At 38.3% G+C, this 21,023-nt stretch overlaps 2 protein-coding genes across 2 annotated transcripts in view; both read right to left on the minus strand.

Annotated features, from left to right (window-relative positions):
• LOC134817891 (testican-2-like) overlaps nt 1-15,150 on the minus strand; it is a 62,232-nt gene extending 47,082 nt beyond the window's left edge. Inside the window, exon 1 of the mRNA XM_063827259.1 lies at nt 15,124-15,150. The gene's annotated coding sequence lies outside the window, so the exon portion shown is untranslated. The remainder of the gene's footprint in view (nt 1-15,123) is intronic.
• Nucleotides 9-21,023, minus strand: part of LOC134817761 (protein white-like) — a 59,146-nt gene continuing 38,131 nt past the window's right edge. The window contains exons 11-18 of the mRNA XM_063827059.1: nt 8,442-8,589; nt 8,111-8,191; nt 4,412-4,504; nt 1,803-1,938; nt 1,479-1,570; nt 1,170-1,287; nt 944-1,029; nt 9-727 (exon numbers count right to left, since the gene is read on the minus strand). Of these exons, the coding sequence (XP_063683129.1) occupies nt 626-727; nt 944-1,029; nt 1,170-1,287; nt 1,479-1,570; nt 1,803-1,938; nt 4,412-4,504; nt 8,111-8,191; nt 8,442-8,589 (856 nt within the window). The 3' untranslated portion in view covers nt 9-625. The remainder of the gene's footprint in view (nt 728-943; nt 1,030-1,169; nt 1,288-1,478; nt 1,571-1,802; nt 1,939-4,411; nt 4,505-8,110; nt 8,192-8,441; nt 8,590-21,023) is intronic.

The following is a 21,023-nucleotide window of genomic DNA, read 5'->3' on the forward strand; positions in this document are numbered from 1 at the left end:
ATATATATAAATTTCTTTTATCAAACTAATTCTGCAATTTCTGTTGAAATATAAATATTCTGAACTAAAAATTCCAAAATAAGATTCAAATTAAAAACTCAGCTTTCATAAAATTAGACCTGAATCACGGTAAGCAAGCAGTACGGGGATTGTTAAAAAGTTCTGCTTTACAAGATCTGCGATAGTAAGGCTCTTATAAAATATGATATATGTCCAATTTAATGTTTTAAAATGTATTACATTTATTCAGAGCATGAATATGGTGGGTTAGCCTTGAAAAATCAAGTAAAAACTTACCTTTTTTTAAAAGAGCATGCTTATTTTGGTGCAGAAATGTAAAAATCAGAAAATTTAAACAGTTCATACTGATAAATATCTTACTTGACTCAGAAGACTTGTATCCGGATCAAACTAAAATTCAGGGGTTCAGGGATCAATATTCATGCAACTTTAAGAAAGAGCCATATCATTTCTGTAGATAATCACAAAACTCTGAAAATTTGATTTATATCCATTATTTACAAAAGAGTCCCAGAAACTTGTGCCATCACCAACTCTGGATCAAAAACGTTGGATCGATACATTTGATTGATTCTTAGTTATCAAATTATCAAACTAGCACTCCTCATTTTCCTTTAGATCGTATGAATAGGATTATAAAGGCACATATGTGAAACCCTAATGTAAGTCCTATCAAAGCCGGCACATCAACAGTCCACAGATTGTCCTGAAAGTTTGTTCCATAAGGTTTTATAATTTTTGTATGTTTCGCACTTGTATCATAAGACATTGAAGTTTCAACCGCAAACCTTTGATAAGTAATTTACTTTCATAGCAAAAATGTGACTATTCAAAGTTGGATCGGTTTTGATTTTATTATAAGACCTATACTACCCAATCCTACATCATCTTGAAGTTACTCACATTAAGATATTCATCTTACCTCTTTCATCATCAGTGTTTCTATCACAGATCCTCCGTCTATGTACGATTCTGGTTTTGGGTTCGGTGGATCATCATGGTAATAACCTGCAGTGAAAACCACGAGAAATTAGTTTAAACAGTCATTAAACAATGGAACTTCAGGTCTCGGATATTGATAAACTTTAAAAGCCAGGAAAAAGTATAGAAGTAAGCTAAATGGCAGATTCAGATGGTAGATATCTCACCTATTTTACCGCCATAATCTCCGAAGTGAGAGATAACTGCTGCTTCGTAACTGTAACGAAGCCAGGACGTCTCTTGGAATGGCAGCATCCAATCTTTCACATTCCCAATAAGAATAAACTGAAGATTTAGACGGTCATTTTTTGTTCACAGGATTTCGGGGTTTTGCTGTACGCGTGTGGCAGCATTGTACGTGATTCGTAATTACCAAATACAGCATATATTCGTGAATCCTTAGATTAATTAGTTCCTGTGACCAGCAATGTGTTATATATCAATTAATGCCAATGAAATACCACTACAAGTTTTACCTGTCCACAAAATAGGAAGTGAGGAGCGTATATGGTGGGGGCAATAGCTAGAGTATTCAAGGGCTCCCAGCCTATTACTGACACGAAGTAAGCTGAAACAGAAAACCACTCAACAGATTACCATCAAGCCATATGGGAATCATTTAGCAGTTAATTTCAATCATTCGTAATTCGTAATTTGAATTTGTTGACTCGTAACTCGTGCCAGTGAAACTATAAGGAAGTTAAACTTAACGTGTTCACAAATTTAGTGGCCGCACAGACTAAACCAACAGCAGACAGCGGGGTAAACAGTCCATTAGTGAACAAGGTAAAATAACATACCAATGGAAGTGGAAGTGAGGATAGCCAGAGCGGAAATGAGCCACAGAAAGAGAAACTTGGTGAACATGGGATCTCTGAAGATCATAAAGTAGCAGATCAGGTTGAAGATGAGCGGAAGTAGGAAACAGGCTGGTACCTGCGGTAAAACGTAGTTATATACAGTTATAATTGGAGCAAGCACCATATAAGTTAGTTTGTATCGAGTCAGTTTGTTGAACAAAAATGCCCACAGAGAGGTATGATCTTGGGGTATCTCTGTTGACGGATTGTATCTAGATATTGAGATGAGCAGCATGAACTATTGGCATTGCTGATTCTACTTAAGTACTTACGAGGTATAATCATTGTACGACGTGCGTGACCATTACCTATAACCATTACCTATAACGCCCAGTAGCGTGATCATTGTCTCAAGAATCTTGCCCCTCCTTAGCAAAGAATGAGGGAAGTACGCTGTTTACTGACTCCGTACACGTCTAACTTTAAACTTCAAAGACTGGTAAATATATAGATTTCCAGTACTATTTTATTCTTGCTGTCCGATCCCCTTAAATTATGAACTGCTCAAACTTTTATTGCATCTTAATCTTACCAGTTCCTAATCATAGAAATGTCGGTTTAAACGCGAACGAAACTGACAACAGTACACCGTCATAGATAAACAATCAAATTTGTGATTGTACACATCATCTTGGCATGGTCGCCCGTTGCTGCCATTTTTCCCGATCCACGATTCTTGTGCCGTTAGTCACAAAATTTTCAAGGACTATAGGGTTAGCGTCTAGCGATCAACGAGGGCACTGGTAGGATGCGTCCGCGCACACATTTCTCACTTGATTCGAACGGCTGTCGTTGACTCGTTTAGTTGCTATGGCAATATTCACAAAGTTATTTTTGCGCGATATTCTGGATTAGGTTCCCCTATTATATGTGAATAATATACTGCAAAGATCCGTGTCTGCTTGCATGGCGTAAGCAATAAGCATATGGTTGCATAAAAATATGATTTCCATAATCAAAAAGAAATATGATATAAGACACCATAGGCATAATGGATCGGGAAATTGATCAGCGGCCATGCATTTAATAAATGCGGCTGCATTTGTAGCATCATAATACTTTTCATCACGTCTTAATGAGAAATACAAATTCATAGAATAGTCCTCAATAGTATGATTTCTGAGAAAAAAATAGTCTCGTTTCTAAGGAAAATAAAATATATGTCGTTTTTTTTTAATTAAAAAAAAAGAGACACCTACCTTGCAAGTCATTAAAAATATCGAAATTGCTACTCAGACAAAGTCAGTACACATACGTAGGGGTTTTTAGCTCAGTCACACAGTGTCTGATAGAGATAATTGTTTCTGGTATGACTTGCTATTATCACTCGTTCGAGGAATATATCAATATTGTTAAAAGTTCCATGAATTTTCATTATGTACAACATGTCAATCGTACTCGGATCTCACGGTTCAACTATCCTTTTATGTAGTTTATTGCTTTATAACGCAACATAACTTAATAAATATATTTAAATTTTGTTCTCAGAGTTCGTATTATATAGCATTTAGTTTGGCTGGGATATTTAGTATGACTTGTATCTCAAGCTGGACGACTGCTCCCGGCTCCAAGTCTGGTGGTCGTTAGATTTAGACCCTCTTTGAAGAGCTCAGGTAGCTGCTGCATCCTTTGGTTAGGGAGGCTTTTACCAAATTTAGTTACGGCTGCATAATCTAATGACTAATCACTCCAGAGATGGTTTTTTAATGACCGTTTTAGGTTCCTGAGTTTAGTAAGCTACCATAAGATTTTACCTAGATTTTACCATTCTCGAGCTCATGCATTGTTCCCGGCGACGTTGAGGGGACAGAGGATTTCGTCTTTTTAGCCGCTCAAACTCATTAAAGTAAACAGCCAATGAGCCAAGTTCCTTTCAACCTAATACTTTTAGTGTACAATTTCTCTATACCATGTCGATGGCTTTTACTTAAAATATTTCGGCTGGATTCCAAACTTGCAGCAGAACTCCAGCATGATTCTTCTTACAATAATTTTGTAAAAAGTGTCAGCATTAGAGCAGTAAAGTGATCCCAAAACATAACGAGGATACGAAACACTTTTCTTCTGGTGCTTCTTTCATCTTTCAGATTTCAGATTCGTAAGAAAACAGCTTACTCCTGCTTGTAACCTCTTTTACAGGTTCACTACATCAGCCACCAGCCATCAGACAGGTTGAGGTGGCAACCAAAGGGCACGTTTCTTAGTAAGAGTTATGAAGCTGCAATCTGTATAATTACTTCATTTAGCTGCATGCTTTATTCATATCCGTTCAAACACATTGCATAGGTACTGTGGTGCGACAGAAGAAAACTTTAAAAGACCGGACCTTCTTTAGCATAAGAAAAATTGTTTAGTGGGCACCAAAGAATGTCTGACTCTGAGAAAAGTTGAATCTTTCTGGGTGTGGGCTTCTCAGAATAATTTTAACAGCTTTATAGCGAAATAAGAGATTAGCAGGCGAGCACTTTAACACGTAACGCCAGTGGGAAATTAAGTGGTTACAAATATTCAATTGTTCATTTTTACATAGTTTCTTTCTGCTATTTTACCTCTATTAGAGCTTTAGCGATGTACCAGGAAGAGATAGAGTAGGTACCAGAGGAATATTCTCTGACAAATAGGGGTAGCTCCGTTGGCAACACCTGTTAATTATAACAGTAACTATGGCAACACCTGTCAATTATAACAGTAACTATAGCAACACCTGTTAATTATAACAGTAACTATAGCAACACCTGTTAATTATAACAGTAGCTATAGCAACAGTCAACACCTGTTAATTATAACAGTAACTATAGCAACACCTGCCATTTGATCGTTAAACTTTATTAGTTCAACTATTTTACAGTTGATTAAATTAATTGATTAATAATACTGCCAAATTTTAATAACCTAATTAAACTGTTACTAGAAAATTACTCAACTACAAATTTTCTATCGTACCCTTAAGATTTTTTTTCTATAAGCTGAATTTAATGACCGTTACATTTTCATAAGGTTAGCGCACAGCTCGTCATAACCACGATATTATACCTTCAATATCAAAACATTTATATAAAACTCTGAAAGAACGGATTCAACTAGTCATTTGGTCGATTAGTAACCCATCGCACAACTACAGGGTGGGCCAAAAGTCAGTGTGCAAACGTTGGGTCTTATACCTCCGCCGTGTTTTATATTTGAGAGCTGTTGCTTTGCAGATGGCATACTGTACTTACTGGTTCGAGGATTCCGTCGTCAAAATTTGAAAAATTCGAAATATTTTAGACCACGCCCATTCAATATTAAAACACCTATATTGTTTTCTCTGAACATGCTGAACGCCTAATTTTTTCAGAGACGGTAGATTATCAAATGTTGCATATGATCTGAAAACATGAGGCAACACGGGTTAGAAATGACGAAGTTATCAAGCATTTTGTGTATCTCGTTAACAAAATTGACTGGGTGATTATGTGACACCGTGACACGACACCTTAATTGGGCACCCTTAACAATTCCCATAATGTTTAACGGGGTAGTTAACGGGGTCACCTTATCACGTGATTAGGTAAACCAATCACCTGATCACACGTAATGAATAAACTCGTTATGCTTCATATCTCAGTCATCTGAGAAGCTACAGTTCTAATTCTTTCAGGACAAACGTAATTCGAATGGCCAAACACAATTCAATAACATTTAGCTTGATCCGACTATCCAAACTATCAAATAAATGTGAAGATGAACCTCCATTTGAAAAAAATGAACGCGAATATTTTTCGAGTTGACAAATTCCTCGAACCAGTGGTGGTACTAAGTCATACCAGGAAGAAGTATTTCAATTGGGCACTCAGTGACTGAGCTATTAAGGCCAACGTTTGCACACTGACTTTTGGCCCACCCTGTATAATCTGGCAGAATCGCTGAACATTGTAGTCAATTTACGTCATAAGACGACCGTTTAAATGCGTAAAGGAGCAATCCGTCTACAACTAATATGATAATATAGCACTGAGAATATTCTTAGTGGAGTATGGGAGGAGTATGTTGTCAGTTTGTTGGCTTTAAATTTGCTGCAATCTTTAACAGCTTATTGTGTTAAGACTTTAGGAGATTCATTTTCATGGATATATTTCGCGTTGATTTATATTTCATGTAATTTACAATGCTGAATTTTGTGCAGGTCAGTTACTTCCAAGTTCCAAGTTCCACCATAATTAACTATAATATCAGGGTCACGAAATCCTCTCCGAACCTCCACGTGGTGTGGCCTGGTTGGCACTAACGGGTGGTGTGCTCTCTTGTTGAGTACAAAGGTTGGGCCTTGCCAACTCAAAGTTCCCATAGGAACCAGGAAGTCAACACTAACAGCTACCAAGCACCAGGAAATTTCTCTTTCAGATATCAGGTTACAAGATAGTACACACACAAATGACGATACATTGGACACAGATACCTAGCTCTAAGAGCTACTAAATCACCAGGAAATTCTCTTTCAGCTTTCAGGTCCCATCGAAGTCACCCACCACAGAGCTAGGGATTCCAATTCGCTCATCCTGACTACAAGGACACACTGATATTGAGTAGTCCTGGCACTTCTCCCTCCAGTAACCACTTTTCAGGTCTTTTCAGTTAAAACAGCTAATGCGTAAGGGCTGACACACGCTAGACACAGGCTCGTGATAAGACAGAATTAGGGATTTAAACTCTGACTACGAGGACACACTGATAGCGAGAATTCCTGACACTTCTTCCTCCAGTAACCACTTTTCAGGGGACCGGGTTAGCTTTGCCACACTCTTCATTGAAGTGTGACTGGACGCTCTACAATCATCTAGTAGCAGCAGAGTTTGACTGACACCCTTACTGGTTCTATTCAGTTTCTACAGCGGAAGATCTCAACACTCGAAAACAGTTCATCTCGGACATCCTGCAGAGCTGCTTTTTCACAGCCTGCCCCATTACACGGGGAACCCTTAGATCTACAGTACCCTGGTGGCGAGCATAGCTCACTAAAGCATAGTGGACCTCTTTAGTTCTGAGACGCAAAGCTAACCGGATCAGGAATAAACATCAATGCAATGCTTAGGGGATGCAAATAGAACATACAATGTTTATCGAATGCATTACTCAATCTTTTGATTCATTTTTTTAGCTCGACGTTACATGGTAACATTTCAGGACTGACATTCCTCCTTCAGGTTAATTGAGGAAATCATACCCGCTATTTGCGTTATACATGGCAAGTATCTGGACTTATGATAACTTAGGATCTCCATCAATCATAAATTCCTCTCAGATTCCCAGGCTGCATTTAAAGCGCTTAACAGCACCAGTTTTAACTCCAGGTTCGTTCTGAACATCTCAGACCAACTCACTAGGTATTCACATCGAGTAGGACTTCGTTCCAGGACATTAAGGAGTATACGGTAAAGAACTAGCGGAAGAATTCGCAAGGGACGATCAATCCAACAACATCCCCATAGGACCAGAACCCTTCCTCCCAAATAGGCCACACTCAGTGACAAAGGAACATTCCACTTGTGATGTTCCTCCACAAATTAAATACAGGAACTTTTATTTTTCTGGAACTCACATCAGATGGCTAACATGGTCGCTTTCAGAATAGGTCACAGCCCACTAGTTTATTTTCAGAACGTGGCAAACAACGTCAACTTCAAGACGCAAGATTGCGAACACTTTTCAGGAGAAGCAGCAACATCCCAGCACCTCCTCTACAAGTGCATCCAGATCATGACGTTCAGAATGAGAATAATTGGTAAACTCTACCTTAACACCAGTAAACTACATCATATCTTCAAATTTGTGGAACAGTCGACAAGACTGGATAGGGAAAACTCTTTTGGGTAACCTCCTTGGATTCTTCACCAGGAACTTTCGCTAAATCCCATACTAGGAACTCAACCTAGGCCCATCTCCGCATAGAGACATATCTCCCAGGCTTTGACCTTGCTCGGAAGTCCCTTGTCTACCCGCAGAAGTACTACAACGGAAGTGGGTTTGCTCTGAGACAGGTAGTGACAGCTTCAAGACTCCAGGGGTCTGTTGCATTGATATTTATTATTTTATGATTTCGTATATACTTTGGGAGTCCTGGCGTGCAGCTAGCAGGAGTTGCATTCTGTGGGCACGGTGAGAAGGCCTCCATCTTAACGTAAGAGGCCAGAAACCGTTGACCAGAACAGAGAGAGAGAGAGAGAACTATAATATCAACTATAATTAAAACTCATAAAATACTCCATTACCTGAATATTGTTGAAGACACCGAACAGTGAGAGCATGTAGACAATGAGGAACAGGCACCCAGTAGTGTCTCTCACCTCTTCCTGAAAATACATTAGTGTAACTTTAACTACAGCACCGAAATTATCAGTATTTTTACAGTTTTACTCCGAGGAACTGTGAAACTCGTTTATTTATTAATTTTTACGGTACGTTTGACGCACACTGACCACACAATTTAAGTTCTCTGTAAAACTCGTTTAAAGATTAGTTCATCAAAAAGGAGAAATAACAAATATTAATTACTTAATCACCAAATAAATCCACTATTAATATCAGAATTAAACTGGTAACCTTTTTGAGCTGAAGGAAAGCCAAGCCAAAGAAGATGGCGACAGCAACATGTTGCACAACCCGGATATGATTGAGGATGGGATTCCGTGAGAGTATCTTGATGTTCCTCCACATACACGCTCTGAACTCTGTTAGCCAGCTTACTCGCCTGGAGCACGAGGTTTGTGTCACTTTTAATGGTAGCTGACTCGATTAGCAATACTTAGCAACACTTAGCAACACTTGGCAACACTTAGCAACACTTAGCAACACTTAGCGGACCTTTACCGATTGTTGAAATTCGACATCTAGCGTGAAACACGCTAGATACCGCATGTTAGCGAAAAGACTTTCAAGCTAGATAAAAATCAACAATATTCGCACAAATGGTTCAGTGCTCGAGGGCGGGTTTTTTTCGTGCGTTACAGCCATGGGTGACAAATAGCAAGCGCCGAGGGGTCGCCCCAATTAAAAAAATCTGGTCACATATGAAAAGGCCCTGACGCCCTGTACTGAGGCCAAGGGGATGAAAGTAATCAGAATCGGTGTATTTTTGGACGCTGATCGCTAATCACACACTTGCACCATGAGTCATGACGTAGGGTAAAACTACTTCCCTGGAGAGTTACGGGCAAAAAACTGTATTGGTCACGTGACGAATTCTATTGTTTACGGCTGGGGTTAGGGTTAGGGTTGTGGTAAGGGTTATGGCATATGGATAGCTTCGGGGTTATGGTTACTGTTAGGGTTAGGGTTGGAATTAGGGGTTTTGTAAAACCGTTTTGTTTGCGGTGACATCTAGCGCTAGATAGGTCCCACTTAGCAACACTTAGCAACACTTAGCAACACTTAGCAACACGTGATTACAATATTATAACAGTTAACTACATAATTACACACGCAGTCGGTTAATTATAGTTATACTATGACCCTGCTATCACATCACGTGTTAACATGTGTTACCTTGGTAACAGGTGCTACCTTGGTAACAGGTGCTACCTTGGTAGTTGGTAACATGAGCTGCCATTATTTAAAACCTATGGTGCGAAGGGAAGCTCAAACTAACAGTTATACTAAAGCTTTAGTTTGGAGATCACTTCTAGTAAATGTTTAGAACATTAAGTTTCGTAGTTTAATACTTTAATAGCTTTATGTGGCTTTATAAGAATCAGCATTATCCGAATACCTTATTAACCTTAAATTGAACCTGTATCAAATTTGGTAACCACATTCACTTGTTTTCTATTTTGTGGGTTACTACCATCACTTTTTAAAAGCTTGTTTCTGCCTGATGTCAGATGTAAATAAAGCGAAAAGCTCCTCAAACAAACACTGAAATTTAATTTTGTACAGTCCTTGACTTTTTAGAAAAATGGAGCAGCAAAATGTTCCAGACTTTAAAGATGAGATGAAAATAGAAGAAGAAAGTATTTCACCGGAATTGATCAAGACAGAGATTAAGAAGGAGGAAGACAATTTTCTTATTAAATCAGAAGTGTATTCGAATGCAGTTTCTCAGTTGGATTGTTCCAACCAGGAATCAGCATTGCTTCGCTACCAGTGGGTTCATCCCAATAAAAATGCTTACGTTCGCTCTGAATGTTCCTACAATGCAAGCATAAAAACAGCTTTAGTTTCACATCAACGGACTCATACCGGTGAAAAACCGTATAAATGCTCTGAATGTTCCTACAGTGCAAGCGTAAAACAAAAATTAAACCTAGTTAACCATCAACGGACTCATACCGGTGAAAAACCGTATAAATGCTCTGAATGTTCCTGCAGTGCAAGCGTAAAACAAAACTTAGTTCGCCATCAGATGACTCATACCGGTGAAAAACCATATAAATGCTCTGAATGTTCCTACAGTACAAGCGTAAAACGAGACTTAGTTCGCCATCAGATGAATCATACTGGTAAAAAACCGTATAAATGCTCTGAATGTTCCTACAGTGCAAGCGTAAAACGAGACTTAATTCGCCATCAGATGAATCATACCGGTGAAAAACCGTATAAATGCTCTGAATGTTCCTGCAGTGCAAGCGTAAAACAAAACTTAGTTCGCCATCAGATGACTCATACCGGTGAAAAACCATATAAATGCTCTGAATGTTCCTACAGTACAAGCGTAAAACGAGACTTAGTTCGCCATCAGATGAATCATACTGGTAAAAAACCGTATAAATGCTCTGAATGTTCCTACAGTGCAAGCGTAAAACGAGACTTAATTCGCCATCAGATGAATCATACTGGTGAAAAACCGTATAAATGCTCTGAATGTTCCTACAGTTCAAGCCAAAAATCTGACCTAGTTCGCCATCAGATGACTCATACCGGTGAAAAACCATATAAATGCTCTGAATGTTCCTACAGTTCAAGCCGAAAATTAAACCTAGTTAACCATCATATGACTCATACCGGTAAAAAACCGTATAAATGCTCTGAATGTTCCTACAGTGCAAGCGTAAAACGAGACTTAGTTCGCCATCAGATGAATCATATTGGTGAAAAACCGTATAAATGCTCTGAATGTTCCTTCAGTTCAAGCCGAAAATCTGACCTAGTTAAACATCAGATGACTCATACCGGTGAAAAACCGTATAAATACTCCGAATGTTCCTACAGTGCAAGCGTAAAACGAGAGTTATAGTTCGCCATCATATGACTCATACCGGTGAAAAACCATATAAATGCTCCGAATGTTTCTACAGTTCAAGCCAAAAATCAGACCTGGTGAACGGACCGAATCACTACATGACTGAATCCCTAACGGACTGAATCACTACCAATCACTATTGGTAGGGATTGAGGTATATTTTAGGACTGAATCACTACCGGACTGAATCACTACCGCTAATATCTAAACCTAACCACTTTGATGTGATCCCTACTGAACTTTGCAATAAAGGCATAATTATTCGTATTTCATTAGTTAATTATTTTATTTTTTGTTAATTATTATTAGATTTTTCGTGATAATTGACTAAGCAGAAATTTGGTCAAAGAATAATAGATAATATACTGATACAGTAATTTAATTCACACAATAATAAGTAAACATTAAAGCATTAACCCAAAATCTTAGATCCAACAGCTTTCAGAAACTCGGTAACATCCCCAAAGTTATCATAATCATCAACAATACGTTGCATCTCCAGGTCAAACTTCTCCCACTTTGCTGCTCTCTTGAAGGGTCTTCTGGTGAGGATGTTGGTGATTTTCATGTCTGTCAAAGCCTGCTCCCTCTTGATGCACTCTAAGAACTTCCAGATGGAAGGGTTGTGACAGTTGACCAAGGAGGCGAAGCCGCTGTTCCAACCCTCTGCGATGTTGCTGGAGCGAGGTAGTAACATCTGGGACGCTTCGTGGTGATTCCAGGAGTCGTGCCTGAAGAGAGGAGGGGTGGAGGTGGTTCCGATCCATGTCGACTCAAAGTATCTTGCGAAGGCAGTCATCTCAGCAGGAAGAGAAGGTTTGAGAAGCCGCCACGCCTGGTCCACATCACTGACTGGAACGAAGGGGAGAGCTCCAATCTGCATGAAGGACTTTCTGATAGGAGAGTTGTCGATAGAGTAGTCAGCAGCAAGTCCCTCGCTCTGCAGGTGTCTCCACAAGGACTGTTTGAAGTGAAACCAGCATCCTCTCAAGGTAGTACCAGGCCAGACGTTGGAGACTGCGTTCCTGATAGCGATTTCATAGTCCACCAGCACCGACTGAGGGTAGAAGGGTCCGTAGGAGTCCAGTTCGTTGAGGATGTTCTCGTACATGATGGTGCGCTTCCCGGGCAGGAGTCCAAAGGCTGCAGGGATTCTCCATCCAGTAGGGTGTAAGGCGTGGACTGTGAAGTGTTGAGTAAACAGGTCTGGAGCCGGGACGAGGCTTCGAAGGATAGTCCAGCGACAGAGTCTGCAACAATCTGCTTAGTTGAGTTCTCAGTAGTAGCTGAGAGGGTCTTCATTTTAGACTTGGAGCGGTGGGCTGCAATTTCTGCTGGTTGAGATTCGTGGTCATGAGGGGTAGCAGAACAGAAGGTGTCCTGGAAAAGGATCAGGCGGGACTTGCACTTGTTGCACTTCCAGTAGGTCTTGTCTTCCCTCTTTCTGTTAAGGTGGTAGAGGTGACCATCGTAGAGGACGTTGCGGCTGCCTTTCTTTCTGCCAGGAATAAACTCGATGGATGAGGAAGACATAGTGGTATAAGATAAACACAGGCGTTGCGGGTTTATAAATTATTCCCACTAGCTGATTGAGATACCGAGCATGTGAAGGTTCACATCACTGTATTGTCGTATAGCAGGTCATTATGGATGACTTGATCCGAACCAGTTCTCGTTAGGGCTCCTCGTTGCGTACGTAAGTCTGTGGATCACATGTCTGACAGGCCCCATAGCAAGCACTCCATGAGAGCACCGGCTCAGATCACGTCATGATATTAGACTAGTGAACTAAGATCAACTGGTAGGGATTGAGGTATATTTTAGGACTGAATCACTACCGGACTGAATCACTACCAGTAGTGATATTTGGGTGGTAGTGATTCCGTCCGATAGGGATTCAGTCCTACAATCAAGCCAAAAATCAGACCTAGTTAGCCATCGTATGACTCATACTGGTGAAAAACCATATAAATACTCTGAATGTTCCAGTTCCTACAGTTCAATCCAAAATTCGAATTTCTTTCAAAAAGGTAGTGTTCGAGGACCCATTTTTGTTAAGCCTCTACCTTTCGTGAAGCCTCTCACATTTGTAAAGCCTCTGAACATCGATGACCCCTTTCTTTCTAGTTACAGCTTACCTCCCATTTCCTTCTCCAGTTACCAACCAGAATCTCACAAGTCGTCTCACCCTGCAGATCCTCTCACCTTCTCACCTGGTGAATCTGTTTTCACACCTGCTCCCACTGTCCATCCTACCTACTCTACAATACAACGTTTCCTTCCCCTCTTATATTTCCTGCCAGTTCAGTGACCATGGAGCGTAAATCAAAATGTATGTGATATGTTATGATGGGAAGAGGACGACGTACCTGGTTCAAATCAAATGTCAATTAGCACAATGCTCACTTAAAGGGTCTAATAGGTAATAAATCCTAGTAGTTCTACTATTACAATGTATATTGGGGGGATATGTGACAAAGTATAAATTAAAACTGTCTGGTTCCATAAAGTTAAGTAATTATAACACACATAACCCCGGCATGCGCAGGGATTATATTTCAATTTTTCCCGCGACGCGCGGGAAAAATTTATAATAATTTCGAGTGCGAAGCACGAGGGATTATTATGAAAATAACCCCGACGTGCTTTAGCACGAGGGGTTATTTTAATATAACTTAAGCGTGCCGGTGTTATGTGTTATAAACCCCTCCGGGTTAGTGCTAGGACCAACAAATTTGACATTTTACTCTTAATTCTAGCTATATGAGATCATTATGGAAAATATGAAATGGAATTGGGGACTTCCAAATAAATACAACTAAGGTACTATGACTTTTGAAATTGGCGTTATATCTAAACACTATTCCTCAGTCAGAACGTTGAATGAATATGAATATCGATAAGGGGCGTCGAGTTAAGCCTGGCAAGCGATAAAAGCTAATAATGATATCGTGTCATGAAGTTCATCAAAGTAGACGACTATAATACATGGCTTATATCAAACTCGACAAAATTAACCGAACCGGACAAAATCAAATGTAACCGTCGAGACAAGTTTTGGAACTGGTCCAATTAATGTAAGAGTTTAAGTAATGTAGTGTGCTGGAGTTTTGCCAGCGCCTGCAATTAGACCGATACGTAGATCGAGTGTATTTATAGTTCTTACATTAAGCCATAGGTCACGTGACATTTTTTACCAATGCGCGTCGTAGTAGTTAGTCACGTGATACACGTCATCAAAACACGTGACAGTACGCGGTTGAAATTCTCATGGAATATCAAAACAAAACAAATCTTGTTGAGCCAAATTAGCGGGGCGGGATTATAAAAGCTGTGCCGGGGTTATTTATTCAGCGGGAAAAAACTAACAGCGGGAGCCGGGATTATCAGAATCTATTTAGCGGGAGCCGGGATTATCAGAATCTTATTCTATCCCGGAGGGGTTTATAATCAATAATCAGGGAATATTACAAAATTATTAGAAGTTTTGATTTATCAAGTTTTTGAGCAACTACAAAGTGATTTACCTAACCTTGTTCTTATTTTCATTTCAATATCATAGTCATACACGATTAATTATGTTTCATTTGAATGTAGTTATGGTTTAGAGAGTAAACTTGCCGGTCCACTGTCCAGGATCAAATAACTGGATGTTTAGTCAAGGTGTTTGGATATAGGACACACATAACTACCGTCCCGGTAGTGGCGTAACGTTATATATAGTTCCGTTCAGGCCCTTCACACTTTGTTTCTGTCTGGTTCTAATATACCGTTACAATAATAAATTTAATATAATATGTTGCCCGAGCCACTCCACGCTGGGTGGCTACTAAACGTTTATAGACACGCGTTCATTGAAGTTTATGGATATTGGTAAATATTAGTGACCCTACTGAATGGCACGAAGATGTAAAATGTGTAACACTATGAAATTATAGACAGTTTTTGGGTTTTTCCAAATAGTTGAACTGATTATTCTGATTTGCGACAAATGATATTGCACTGTTAGGATAAACGACGTTTCAAAGTAACAACTTCTTATTCATGCTCAAATTATTTGTTATATAGTAGTGTTGAAAGTATAAAAAAACTATGAAATTATATAAACCCTCTATGCCTAGGATAATCGTTTCATCCTTTAGATAAACTTTGTCGCATAACGTTATCTTTATCAGATGATAAGATATCGCTTAAATGCGGCCGGCAGTGAGTTGTAAATTTTGTCACACTATAAAAACGTGACAGAGTTTATATGGACCCCTTGTTGCCGTGTTTGACCAAATTTTCGAATTTCCAATTCATAGGATAGTTGCAATTTGCATATGACTATTATTTACATATTTAGCGACTTTTTTCGTTAAATGGTAGCACCATGTAAAGTGTAAACTCCGTCACACATTTAAGAAATTTATACAAGAAATGTCGAATAGTCTAGCATTATTTTGTGAGCTTAATGTGTTTGGAATTGTTCACATATTTCATTGTTATAAGCAAATACAAATACAGAAGGCAGAAATAGGTAAACTTTGTCACATACATTAGTATGATAACTCAACATGTGTGAATTTAAGTAAAAATTAATTATTATATGGCAGTGATATGTTAACATTGGCAAAATTTCAACACCTGAACATGGTAAAAATTTGTAAATTTCGTCACAAAAAATATTATAACTTTATTTGCTCTTTGTTGGCAAAATAACTAGTTTATCGAAATAGGTATGGTGATAAAAACTTAACATTATATCCTAATGTAGGTATGATTCTTCAAAATAGGGGCAAGAAATGTAAATTTCGTCACATCAGCCATTGCATTATATTAGTTAGATATATTTTCTTTCATATCAACAGTCCTTATTATTATAGTTGGAATAGATTTATACAGGAAATATAGAAACCCATGCCAATTTTTCATCACATTGAAATTATACTGTTGGGGCAGGAAAAGTAAATTTCGTCACATTTCAGTAACTTAGTCAAATCAAACTCAGCATTGTTAAACTTGAGTTCTAATTTGCTGAACAATAACCAACCAAAAATTCCTGGAAGAAAATTGAATTTTAACCGAGGTATAGTTTTTCAAAATATGGGCAAGAAATGTAAATTTCGTCACATACGTCATTTTGAAATTCAGATAGATATAATTCTTTCATATCAACAGTCCTTATTATAGTTGGAATGGATTTATACAAGAAATGTAGAAACCCCAAGCCAATTTTTCGTCACATTGCAATTATCCTCTACTGTTGGGGCAGGAAAAGTAAATTTCGTCACATTTCAGTAACTTGATAAAATTAATCACAACATTGTTAAACTTGAGTTCTAATTTGCTGAACAATAACCAACCAACAATTCCTGGAAGAACATTGAATTCTAACCGAGGTATGGTTCTTCAAAATAGGATCAAGAAATTTCGTCACATACGTCATTTTAAAATTTTGATACAATTTCTTTCACGTGAACAGTCCTAATTATAGTCTGAAATGATTAATACAGAGATACAGGAAATATAAAAACCCAAATAAATTAATTTAATTTAAATTTATCACAGATCATAGTAACATACTGAAGTGTAGCACAGTTTAACTACCATACTATAAGTTACATCTTGATGCAAGCTAGTAAGGCCAAAGTATCTTGATTCTTGATGCAAGCAAACTACAGTGGAATTCTTATTTAGAACGGCCTACTTTTACTTGAACATTTACAAATTTAAATTTATCACAGATTATAGTAACAGACTGAAGTGTAGCGCAGTTTAAATACACTTAAACTACGAGACTACAGATGCATATCTTGATACAAGTAAGCAGATAAGGAGGAATGTTGAGACCAAATATGATGAAGAGCTCTTCAAATAAAGTAACACTGAAATTTAGATCTCGAACTTGTATTACTATTAATTTGTTTTCTAGTGACGATTGTTAAGCGGAAACTTCTGTACGGTCGTTAACTTTTTAGTAAAATGGAGCAGCAAAATGTTTCAGGCTTTAAAGATGAGATGAAGATAGAAGAAGAAACTATTTCACCAGAATTGATCAAGACAGAGATTAAGAAGGAGGAAGACAATTTTCTTATTAAATCAGAAGTGTATTCGAATGAAGTTTCTCAGTTGGATTGTTCCAACCAGGAATCAGCATTGCTTCGCTACCAGTGGGTTCATCCCAATAAAAATGCTTACGTTCGCTCTGAATGTTCCTACAATGCAAGCATAAAAACAGCTTTAGTCTCACATCAGCGGACTCATACCGGTGAAAAACCGTATAAATGCTCTGAATGTTCCTACAGTGCAAGCGTAAAACAAAACTTAGTTCGCCATCATATGACTCATACCGGTGAAAAACCATATAAATGCTCCGAATGTTCCTACAGTTCAAGCCGAAAATTAAACCTAGTTAACCATCATATGACTCATACCGGTGAAAAACCATATAAATGCTCCGAATGTTCCTACAGTTCAAGCCAAAAATCAAACCTAGTTAGCCATTATATGACTCATACCGGTGAAAAACCATATAAATGCTCTGAATGTTCCTACACTTCAAGCCGAAAAGCAGACCTTGTTAGCCATCATATGACTCATACCGGTGAAAAACCATATAAATGCTCCGAATGTTCCTACAGTTCAAGCCGAAAATTAAACCTAGTTAGCCATTATATGACTCATACTGGTGAAAAACCATATAAATGCTCTGAATGTTCCTACACTTCAAGCCGAAAAGCAGACCTTGTTAGCCATCAGATGACTCATACCGGTGAAAAACCGTATAAATGCTCCGAATGTTCCTACAGTGCAAGCCAAAAATCAAACCTAGTTAGCCATTATATGACTCATACCGGTGAAAAACCATATAAATGCTCCGAATGTTCCTACAGTGCAAGCGTAAAACGAAACTTAGTTCGACATCAGATGACTCATACCGGTGAAAAACCATATAAATGCTCTGAATGTTCCTACAGTTCAAGCCAAAAATCAAACCTAGTTAGCCATCATATGACTCATACCGGTGAAAAACCATATAAATGCTCCGAATGTTCCTACAGTTCAAGCCAAAAATCAAACCTAGTTAGCCATTATATGACTCATACCGGTGAAAAACCATATAAATGCTCTGAATGTTCCTACACTTCAAGCCGAAAATCAGACCTTGTTAGCCATCAGATGACTCATACTGGCGAAAAACCGTATCATCGGAATAACTCAGATTTTTTTAATGAAAGCGGTCAGGCTTCGACTTTCTTTCAAAAAGATAGTGTTGGAGGACCCATTTTTGTTAAGCCTCTACCTTTCGTGAAGCCTCTCACATTTGTAAAGCCTCTGAACTTCGATGACCCCTTTCTTTCTAGTTCCAGATTACCTCCCATTTCCTTCTCCAGTTACCAACCAGAATCTCACAAGTCTCACCCTGCAGATCCTCTCACCTTCTCACCTGGTGAATCTGTTTTCACACCTGCTCCCACTGTCCCACCTACAAACTCTACAACGTTTCCTTCCCCTCTTATATTTCCAGACAACTAATTGACCATGGGGCGTAAAGAACTAGTGTAAATTGCTATAGAAATTATAAATGTATGTAATATACCTTATGCTAGCATTGGATGAAGATTCTGGTTCAAGTCAAATATCAATCAGCACAATGCTGACTTAAAGGGTCTAATAAATCCTAGTAGGTTCACTATTACAATGTATATTTGGGGGATATGTGACAAAGTCCAAAATAATACCATGTCAGGTTTTATAAATTTAAGTAATTACAATCACTAGTCACTAATGAGGGAATATTATTTCATCTATATTCATGTTATTACAAGCTAATAATATCACACTTTACATTATGTTGATATTTTGGTTTTATTTCAAAACCAAAATATAAATGATAGATTATAAATGATAGATAAATCTTTCATTTAAGTGCACGCGCATGTTAATTGTTGCACGTGCATGTTAATACGTGGACGTGCATGTTATTTGGTAAATGTTTACTTTAGTGTTAATAGTTTATTAGTTACTATAGTTGCTAAAGTTACAGTCCGTTTATAATGTATTACTTTCTTCAGATATTTTATAGCTGTAGTTGTTTTCTTGTATTATATAAACACATCTTTAATTTAACTTAAAAGGAGTTTTACAATTTTAGCGCAACGTTGTCAATAAGCTATGTAGTAGTTAAGCTATATAGTAGTTGCATAAGTTAATGATAATTCTAACAGCTCATTATGTGATCAGGGCGAAAACTTGAAACCACCCCTGCAGATTTCGTCGATTTCAGGTGCCGTCGGCACCATAAAAATTAAAAGCAAACATAAATTTTTCCCCTAAAATCGAACGCTTTCTGCGCAAAAAATTGACCTCAACAGAAAAAATTAAACATGGCTTCAAATCCAAATTTGAACCAGAGATTTTTCACTTCCTCTCGATAAACTTAATTTTCAACCCAAAATAAAGTCTCAAAGGGGTAAATTACTCAGGTCAGGATTGTAGGCAATGATTATGCCAAACCATACATTTTTGTAAATTCATTAAACTTTCAGTTTAGCCTAAAACACCCTATTTCGCAAAAATTTTCCGGGGGGCTGCGCCCCCCTAGCCCCCGCCAATGTGGTCCGCCCCTTACCTGGACCCCGCTGGGGGCCGCGCCCCCAGACCCCTGCCACAGCTTGCAGCTTCGCTCGCCGATAGCCCCCCCCCCCCCCCCCCAAAGAAAAATCCTGGCTACGTGCCTGAGCAAAATATAGGTTAAGGGCTTTTCAGATGATTTGGCTCCTCAACAGATACCGACGTACATAACGGTCAATATGTAGTTTAGGTTTACCTGGCCTGTAGGTTACGAATGTGCCCGAGGAGGGGAAAAAAGCAAACTTAAGAAAATTTCTCGGGAACTTAAAAGTTCACCTCAAAACGAAATCTGCACTTATGCTTGAAACTGACTGGAGGGGGTCTCGTACTCACTTTTAAATTTTAAGAGATGTGATAGATACACAAACATGAAATATACCAATAATATACTGTAATATACAGCCTACAGGCTGTAGTTACATACAAAAACAGCTACGCCGGCACCACGATTACCTAATATTACTACTAAATGGGTAAACTGTGATGGTAAACTGAGTTCTAAGTTCAATCTTGAAATTTAGTGAGATTTCGCGCAATTTCTGGTAAGGGTCTGTCCAACAAATATTCAAGGGTTACCCTTTAGTTTCACTAGCAGGAACCCGTCTGACCCTAAAGTGGTGTCAAGACTCAAGAGACTAAAATAATTATTACCTATTTAATTCGTATTTTTGACAACCGGCATTTGACCCAGTCAAAATTAGAGTTCCAGTTTTATATCTTTAACGGTTTTTGCGGAACGTTGCAGTTGATGCTGTGGTGTCAGTAAAATGGTACGGATATATATACATGGTATATATAGGACCTAGAGGGTTATACAAATCCTTGTGATTAGCTTTTAAATTGTTCCATTAATCAGAATACAGCTTGTCGCTCTGACTGAAGTTGTTGGTTGCCAACTTACATGGTGGAGAGCAATTTTGAATTTAGTGGTTGTGGATAATGCGCCAAAGCCATATATAATAGTTCTATTATTAAATTTGCTGGTTAATTAAAAGTTGGCAAAAAGTCTCGAAATGCTATTTTCTATGTCATTGTCGATTCTTAAGATTTTACTGCACTATTCAGACTTTGCGAATTTCATAGCTATGCAGCATTTGCTCTTAACTCGCTTCTGTTGAAAGAGAGCTCTGTGACGACTAAAACCGTGATGTCATAGGTTACACCCGGTTTCATATTTCCGTACTTAACATTTTTACGGCAATAAATTGCTATATCCTCAAAAATAAGCATTTCAATTTGAAATTCCAAGCACCGTCTTACAGAATATCTGCAAAATTCAAATAATCTCCCACATAATGATCCATCGGTTATGACTTATGTACCATGTCAAA

This window comes from Bolinopsis microptera, chromosome 1, assembly GCF_026151205.1.
Source record: "Bolinopsis microptera isolate Bmic1 chromosome 1, MBARI_Bmic_1.0, whole genome shotgun sequence".
Classification (NCBI taxonomy): Eukaryota; Metazoa; Ctenophora; class Tentaculata; order Lobata; family Bolinopsidae; genus Bolinopsis; species Bolinopsis microptera.